The 8,781-nt window shown below is 51.7% G+C and overlaps 1 protein-coding gene across 1 annotated transcript in view; it reads left to right on the forward strand.

Moving 5' to 3' along the window:
- Positions 1-537: 537 nt before the first annotated feature.
- The window catches only part of Npc1l1 (NPC1 like intracellular cholesterol transporter 1), an 18,672-nt gene continuing 10,428 nt past the window's right edge, over positions 538-8,781 (forward strand). Inside the window, exons 1-10 of the mRNA XM_028778274.1 lie at positions 538-711; positions 1,420-2,948; positions 5,040-5,140; positions 5,490-5,662; positions 5,899-6,027; positions 6,491-6,673; positions 7,172-7,286; positions 7,449-7,576; positions 8,143-8,280; positions 8,542-8,631. Coding sequence (XP_028634107.1) covers positions 661-711; positions 1,420-2,948; positions 5,040-5,140; positions 5,490-5,662; positions 5,899-6,027; positions 6,491-6,673; positions 7,172-7,286; positions 7,449-7,576; positions 8,143-8,280; positions 8,542-8,631 — 2,637 coding nt within the window. The 5' untranslated portion in view covers positions 538-660. The remainder of the gene's footprint in view (positions 712-1,419; positions 2,949-5,039; positions 5,141-5,489; positions 5,663-5,898; positions 6,028-6,490; positions 6,674-7,171; positions 7,287-7,448; positions 7,577-8,142; positions 8,281-8,541; positions 8,632-8,781) is intronic.

The following is an 8,781-nucleotide window of genomic DNA, read 5'->3' on the forward strand; positions in this document are numbered from 1 at the left end:
GCCACTCAGCTACTAGCCAGGGTTGTTCAGAGGACTAGGCCAGGGCCAGGATCAAGAAAGAGATAGAGCAGGCATGAGGAAGAAGGGCAAAGGGATCCAAGGAATCTCTGGTCCTGTTCCCTGTCAGAACTTTTGTCATGGAATGACTCTGTCTTCGTATCCCTGTTATCTGGGCACTAATAACAACTATTCAGTTGCTAGGACGACAAGTGAGTCTGAGCCTATCCTTGATGTTGATCTCAAGAGGCGATGGGTCAGACTGTAGATTGGAGGCCAAGTCCAGGACAATGTTGACATTTTGCAGCTATGTTAAGCCCCCAAGGTCAAAGCCAGGCCAGTGTCTGATCTGGGCATCTCTTGCCCAGTTGGCTGTAACCAGCACATTAGACTTCAGTTGCATCAAGAAATGAGTGAGGACCCCAGCACCTTCACTAGGAAGTTCACCTAAGAAGGGGGAGATGGAATGGCGCCACCTGACGTAAGGAGGTAAATTATTAACTAGTACCGCACAGCCCTATTGGCCTCAACGCGGCAGATGAGGGTTGTCACTAAGAGGAGGAGGCTGCCTTAATGTGCAAATTCAGGGGCCAGCCCTCAGCTTTCCCCTGCTATCTCTGAAGGCCTCGACCTGCTTTTTCTTGATCACTTCCTGGCCCTGGGATGGCAGCTACATGGCAGGGATGGCTGCTCTGGGCCCTGCTCCTGAATTCGGTGAGTCTGTCGCTCGTGGCTACTTCCTAGTGCCTCCCATTAGGGCAAGGCCATCTGGGTACCTGATAATGAGGAAGAGTCCCATGGCTGTGGGAGGTTTTCCATGCCCAAAGATAAGTGCTGGTGGAGGGGTCTCCAGGTCAAGGGGTTGAAGGGATAAAGGGTCAGAGAGGCAAAGGGATGGAGCTGTAAATGTAGACCAAGTCAGGTGCAGGAGGTGGATCCCAGTGAACAGTACCTGAAATAGTCTGGGTTTGGGAGGAGGTCCTGTCATCATCCTTGTTTGCGCTCAATTTGCTAATGCAGGATGTAGGTGTGTGTGTGTAGATATGTGTGGATGTGTGTGGGGGCTCTTGTACAGATCCCTGTACAAGGAACCCTGGCCTCGGTGTAGAGTCCAGCCTGGAGACTCAAACGGGCAGCAATAGAGGTCCCTATCTCCTCCTCTCCCCTGCAGCATGAGGCTTTAAAGCCACACTCTATTAGATCACTTCCTTTTCTGAATAACCCCGTCACTGTCCATCGGGAGAGTGCCCCTCCATTGGCACCCTAAGCATAGCACGTGCCCCGACCGGCCTCCCCTAGCACTCCCAGCCCCTTACTGCTGTACATCTTTCCCATATACTCCCTGGCCTCTCACTCTCCAGACAGTACCTGACTGTGTCAACCAGACTTAGGGCTCATGGATGCTATCGGTCCTTTCTGCAGGCCCAGGGGGAGCTATACACACCCACTCACCAAGCTGGCGTCTGCACCTTTTATGAAGAGTGTGGGAAGAACCCAGAGCTCTCTGGAGGCCTCACATCACTATCCAATGTATCCTGCCTGTCTAATACCCCGGCCCGCCATGTCACAGGTGACCATCTGGCTCTTCTCCAGCGCATCTGTCCCCGTCTATACAATGGCCCCAATAACACCTTTGCCTGCTGCTCTACCAAGCAGCTGTTGTCATTAGAAAGTAGCATGTCTATCACCAAGGCCCTCCTCACACGCTGCCCAGCCTGCTCTGAGAACTTTGTGAGCTTACACTGCCATAACACCTGCAGCCCTGACCAGAGCCTCTTCATCAATGTCACCCGCGTGGTTGAGCGGGGTGCTGGTCAGCTTCCTGCTGTGGTGGCCTATGAGGCCTTTTACCAACGCAGCTTTGCAGAGAAGGCCTATGAGTCCTGTAGCCAGGTGCGCATCCCTTCAGCTGCCTCACTGGCTGTGGGAACCATGTGTGGAGTGTACGGCTCTGCCCTTTGCAATGCTCAGCGCTGGCTTAACTTCCAAGGAGACACAGGGAATGGCCTGGCTCCACTGGACATCACCTTCCACCTCTTGGAGCCTGGCCAGCCCGTGGCAGATGGGATGCAGCCACTGAATGGGAAGATCACACCCTGCAACGAGTCCCAGGGTGACGATTCGGCAGTCTGCTCCTGCCAGGACTGTGCAGCATCCTGCCCTGTCATCCCTCCACCCCAGGCCTTGCGCCCATCTTTCTACATGGGTCAAATGCCGGGCTGGCTGGCTCTCATCATCATCTTTACTTCTGTCTTTGTGGTGCTCTCTGCTGTCCTTGTGCGCCTCCGAGTGGTTTCCAACAGGAACAAGAACAAGACAGCAGGCTCCCAGGAAGCTTCCAAACTCCCTCGTAAGCACAGATGCTCACCTCATGCTGTCCTTGGCCGGTTCTTCCAGAGCTGGGGCACGAAGGTGGCCTCATGGCCACTCACCGTTTTGGCACTGTCCTTCATAGTTGTGATAGCCTTGTCAGCAGGCTTGACCTTTATAGAGCTTACCACAGACCCTGTAGACCTGTGGTCAGCTCCCAAAAGCCAAGCCCGGAAAGAGAAGGCTTTCCATGATGAGCATTTTGGCCCCTTCTTCCGAACCAACCAGATTTTTGTGACAGCTAAGAACAAGTCCAGCTACAAGTACGACTCCTTACTGCTAGGACCCAAGAACTTCAGTGGGATCCTGTCCCTGGACTCACTCCTGGAGCTGCTGGAGCTACAGGAAAGGCTTCGCCACCTGCAAGTGTGGTCCCAGGAGGCACACCGCAACATCTCCCTACAGGACATCTGCTATGCCCCCCTCAAACCGTATAACACCAGCCTCTCTGATTGCTGTGTCAACAGCCTCCTTCAGTACTTCCAGAATAACCGCACGCTCCTGTTGCTCACGGCCAACCAGACTCTGAATGGCCAGACCGCCCTGGTGGACTGGAAGGACCATTTCCTGTACTGTGCAAAGTGAGTATGCCTGAGGGCAACAGGTGGGAGCTGCTATACCCCCAGGAACCAGACTAGAACATAGCTCCATCCTTCGGAGCCAGGGACAGCTCCTATGTGTGTCTATCAGGGCCATCGTGTGCCTGAATTTTTTTTTTTTTTGAGACAGGGTTTCTCTGTGTAGCCCTGGCTATCCTGGAACTCACTCTGTAGACCAGGCTGGCCTCGAACTCAGAAATCCACCTGCCTCTGCCTCCCAAGTGCTGGGATTAAAGGCATGTGCCACCACCGCCCGACGCTCCCTCCCGTCTTATGCCTGTTCTCTCCAGGACTTTTGTCCTATCAGTCTTTCTAGCTCCAATCCATATGATCTTTCCTTCCATGATGCTCCTGCTGTGGTGTCCACTTAATTTTTAGAATTACTTTAACTTCACATGAATGAATATTTCTCCTGTGCGTGTATGCACACTGCTTATATATGTGCCTGGTGCTGAAGAAGCTGGAAAAAGTTGCTAGATTTTCAGGAAATGGAGTTGAGGTCAGTTATAAGTAGCCAGGTGGGTCCTGGGGAGCAAACTCTGGTCCTTTGCAGAAACACCACCACGTAACTTCTGAGCCCTCTCTCCTGCCCTTGCTATAGTCTTAGTTTAAATCTCCAAGCCGTGACTCAGGTAGTGTTTGTGTTTACAATGTTTCCTTTTCTGGACACTGTGTCATGATTGGTAGGGACTTTGGTAGCCTCATAATTGGCTAGAAATATGTTCATCTGGACTTCAGGCAGGGCTGTGGTTAGTCTCTTGTCCCAGGCATCAGGCTATAGATTGGATTCTAGCGCAGTTTTGTCTACAACCTTATTCTGATGAAGTTCTGCTTCTGGCTTTGTCCATGTTGGCTGGCATAAACAGGATGCCAGTGAGCTCATCAGACCGAGGGAAGGGTGGTGAGAGGGCCAGAGGTGGAGGAGGCTCCTGGAGAAAATCATGAAGTGTGAAGTGCCCCAAATGGGCTTGCCCCTACTCTAGAGCAGGCGAGGGTTACAGCAGGTAACCACCCCGAGTGCTTTTAATGAACACAGTTTTCCCCCTGCAGGTCCCAGGCTTCATGGTCTTTAGATCCACTGGATTAGAACAGAAAGATCTTGCTGTCTCTCCCTGCTAATGTCTGTCTATCCTCGGCTGAGTCTCAAGTCCAAGCTGCTTCCTAGAATGTCCGTGCTATCCCTCAGATGGGAAAGCAGAGAGGGGCTGTTGAGAGGCATCGGGGATCGGCCATGCTAAAGACAGTATGGTTTTTGTTGTTGCTTTTTGTTTTTTAGACAGAGTCACACTATTTGAGGTGGTCTTTCTGAGTGCTGTGGTGGCAGGCCTAAGCTATCATACCTCTCTTGTACTATCTTTATTTTGATTTTGAATGCTCCCAACTCTTGGTGAGTCATGGTGGTCTATGTTAATTGCATAGACCAGAAAGCTGAGGCTCAGAGTGGTATGGTGAGCTGCTTAAGGCCACACAGCAATTTAGCTCTCTTAGACGGCTTTGTTGATTCATATATACACTTGCTCAGACCTCAGAATGTGTGTACAGAGCTTTGTGTTAGTATTCTGTTCTGTCTCCACAGAGGTATGCTCTGTAGAAAGGGATTAGTTGAAGGGCACAGACCTGTTCAAGGGCACTGGCTGAGTAGCTGTAGACATGTGACTCTGAGTTCCAGGGCTCAACTCAACACTTACGTGGGTTTCAGGCTCAGGGAGGAGGGGAATGAAGTACAGCATTGAGATCTGTGAGTCAGGTGGCCATGGCTCAGATCTGGGCTCATCACTTAATTGTGATGCTCACTTGGAACTGGGATAATGACAGGTCTGGAAGGTTTGGCTATATGAGGGGACATGGGAAGTGTTACCTGCCCAAGGGGTCTGTCTCCAAGGCAACCCCTACTACATTCAGTGGACTAGGGAACCATATGAGAGTACCTTGTGGAAAGGTGGCCATTTTGAACCCTCTGGTAGTGTGGAGTCACTGCTCCTCCAATAGGAGACAAAGGGCCTGAGGTAGGGTGGGGCCAAAGGGTCCAGGCAGGGCCAGGAAAGGTTCTTTTTCTTTGTGGTTTCTCTCTAGTGCCCCTCTCACATACAAAGATGGCACGTCTCTGGCTCTGAGCTGCATAGCTGACTACGGGGCCCCTATCTTCCCCTTTCTTGCTGTTGGGGGATACCAAGGTAAGTGAGGTAGACCCTGGGAGGCTACTGAAGGGACAATTTTAGTGCAAAGATAATAGGTAGGAGGGGGGAGAAGCCATGGTGATGAGTGTTCCCAGTGTCTGGGGGCCTGGCTTACGGGGGCTGCAGACAATGCTTCCTGTCTTTCCTCGGTCACTGCCCTCATCTCTCAATGCTACCTAGGAGCTCTGGTTTTGTGTCTTTGGGTGGGAAAGGGAAATGAAGCATGAGATAAAGATGTTATTGGAACAGGGAAGCAGTAGAGAAACAGGAATGGGAGAAGGTTACAGCCTGAGGGGAGGAGGGGCAAGGGTTCAATAAGAGGGAGGCTCAGAGTTTCTCTTCTCAGGGACGGACTACTCCGAGGCAGAAGCGCTGATCATAACCTTCTCTCTCAATAACTACCCCGCTGACGATCCCCGCATGGCCCAGGCCAAGCTCTGGGAGGAGGCTTTCTTGAAGGAAATGGAATTGTTCCAGAACAGCACAGCTGACAAGTTCCAGGTTGCATTCTCAGCTGAGGTAAGGGCCCTGCAGAGTCCCTGGTTCTATGCTTGCAATCCCTAATGGTGTGGGTCAATTCCAGTCAAATCCGCATCCTGGATCTACTTGTTCCTGAATGGCCCTGGGTGGTGAACACCTGTGCTCACCCAGATGTGACACTTGTGTCAGGGACTCCTGTAGTTCATCCCCAGAGAGTGTTGCCACTCAATATGGAGACTCAGTATGTGGTCAGTGAGCTGGTTGTGTGCTTGCAGCGCTCGCTGGAGGATGAGATCAACCGCACCACCATCCAGGACCTGCCTGTCTTTGCCGTCAGCTACATTATCATCTTCCTGTACATCTCCCTGGCCCTGGGCAGCTACTCCAGATGTAGCCGAGTAGCGGTGAGAGCAAGAGGGCCACAGCGAGAGTGACTCAGAGCCTAGGACATCTCCAGAAGGCTTTCCAAAGCTTTCCAAGAGTGGGCACCTTAAAATAGCAAGTTGGACACACCCAAATGGAATCCCTTGAAGGGTAGCATTTCTTGGATGTGTTCTGCATTGAAAGACTCAGGGTTTTCTTCCTGCTCTCTAACATATTCCCACTGTCCACATGCGAAGCTACCATTTAAAAGGCCATGCAATGAAGTTCTAGGAAGGTGCAGCCAGGCACACCTGCACTCTCTGGTGCCATGGGCCTGCCCCTGGGAGCATAGTTTAACATAGAGACTTAAATATGGGTTCTTCATTGAGGTGGGTGGCATGTAAGCACCAAGGATGCCTGCCTGCTCCTTGCCCAACCTGGGAAGTAAGGAGGGTCTGGGCAGGTGCCCTGGTAGCCAGCAGGCTGAGCCTCATTGAATTACAGGTGGAGTCCAAGGCTACTCTGGGCCTAGGTGGGGTGGCTGTTGTGCTGGGAGCAGTCGTGGCTGCCATGGGCTTCTACTCCTACGTGGGTGTCCCCTCCTCTCTGGTTATCATCCAAGTGGTACCTTTCCTGGTGCTGGCTGTGGGAGCTGACAACATCTTCATCTTTGTTCTAGAGTACCAGGTAAGAAGGGAGGGGTTCTTCATACCCAACATCCTCATTAGACAAGGCCCTGCACAGAGTCGCTGGGATTCTTGTAAACTTACACATGTAGGAAATAGCCTGGGTTGGCACATGTTCATTCATACTAATTGAGTCATCTTGAACTTGCTTCCAGTTAAACCCATACAACATCCAGTGAGTTCTTTCCTGCCTTTACACTACCAGATGTGGCATTCCATGGTATACGCACAAACCAGAGTCCATTTATCTCTCTGTGCTGTCGAAGACTTTCAGTGACACGAACTTTTTACATCTAGAATGCACCAGGTGGTTCTTTACATCACAACGCAAAAGCAGAAAGTGTGGCTGAGAGCTGTTAGTAGGCTATTCGGTCTCCAGAAGGCCTGGAAGTTTCTCAGATTTGGCCAGGACTCTAAACCTTTGTCACACCCTGCTGATGATCTTTAAAGTTTGGTGACCTTGGCACACCCTGTGTACTCTGTCTCTTTGCCCGTTCAGAGGCTGCCTAGGATGCCTGGGGAACAGCGAGAGGCTCACATTGGCCGTACCCTGGGCAGTGTGGCCCCCAGCATGCTGCTGTGCAGCCTCTCTGAGGCCATCTGCTTCTTTCTAGGTGAGCAAGGGCTGTCCTCCACCCAGGATCAGGTTTGCTAGGTAATTCTAAGAGGGGGCACAGGCTTTCAGAAGGCAATGGGTGTTCCCTGCTTTAAGCTGTCTGTGCTGGCATCTGGCCCATGATACCAGAATGATCCAACAGACGCTATGCCCTCAACAGGCGCCCTGACCCCCATGCCAGCAGTGAGGACCTTTGCCTTGACCTCTGGCTCAGCAATCATCCTCGACTTCCTACTCCAGATGACTGCCTTTGTGGCCCTGCTCTCCCTGGATAGCAAGAGGCAGGAGGTAAAGACAACTGGGCCAGGACCAAGGACTTACCCTGCCAGTGTCCCCACATTCTCTGGAAGATGTGGCACAGAGGTAGCCAGAAGAGTTGGGTGGGAGGCAGGGACATTATTCTGAGAGAGAATGTTTGGGGCTCTGTGCTCACCAATTTTCCGTAGAAAGAGAATTTCATATTAGTTATTTGTGGTAGCATCATCAACCCCCCTAAAAGTATGTAGGTTTACAAAATAAATTATAAATAAAGAGTTAACAGGAATTTTTTTGATGATGTAAAATTCAGTATTTGATTAAGACAGGAAGTAAAAACAAAACAAAACAAAACAAAACACCCTGCAGTGGGGACTGGAGAGTTGCCTCAGCGCTTAAGGGCACTGGCTGCTCTTCCAGAGGTCCCGAGTTCAATTTCCAGCAACCACATGGTGGTTCATCATCTATACTGGGATCTGATGCTCTCTTCTGGCATGCAGCTGTACATACACTCATACAAAATCTTCAGGGCTTCTTTTGGATAAGGTGGATCCTGTGGTCTGCCTTGGACTCAGTCTTGAGGGTCTGTGATTCTCTAGGCCTCTCGCCCTGACATCTTATGCTGCTTTTCAAACCGGAAGCTGCCCCCACCTAAACAAAATGAAGGCCTCTTACTCCGCTTCTTCCGGAAAATATACGCTCCCTTTCTGCTGCACAGATTCATCCGCCCTGTTGTGGTACGTGGGCTGAGGGGCTGTTCCACTTTTGGGAAAGTGACCGGGAGGAGCATGGTGGGAGGCTGCCCAGGCCCCAGAGCGGAGAGTGACCAGGAGGAGCATAGTGGGAGGCAGCCCAGGCCCAGAGCGGATACTCGGAGCTAGAACTCGAGTCTGTCCAACTCTAAGATGTTTCCCAGGATGCCCAACAACGCCATTCAAGTGTGAGGGAAGATGAAGGCTGTTTGGGGAGAGGTTCTCATGTGCCAGTTTCTCCCTCAGCTGCTGCTGTTTCTGGTCCTGTTTGGAGCAAACCTCTACTTAATGTGCAACATCAGCGTGGGGCTGGACCAGGAGCTGGCTCTGCCCAAGGTGAGCCTGGCCTCTTTTCAGCCCTTTGTCCAGAGACCTGGGAGGGGCAGCAGTGCCCAACAAGTGGAGCGGTGGTGGTGGTGGTGGTGGTGGTGGTGGTAGTGGAGGAGGAGGAGGAGGAGGAGGAGGAGGAGGAGGAGGAGGAGGAGG

This window comes from Grammomys surdaster, unplaced genomic scaffold (assembly GCF_004785775.1).
Source record: "Grammomys surdaster isolate TR1022 unplaced genomic scaffold, NIH_TR_1.0 67, whole genome shotgun sequence".
Taxonomy (NCBI): domain Eukaryota; kingdom Metazoa; phylum Chordata; class Mammalia; order Rodentia; family Muridae; genus Grammomys; species Grammomys surdaster.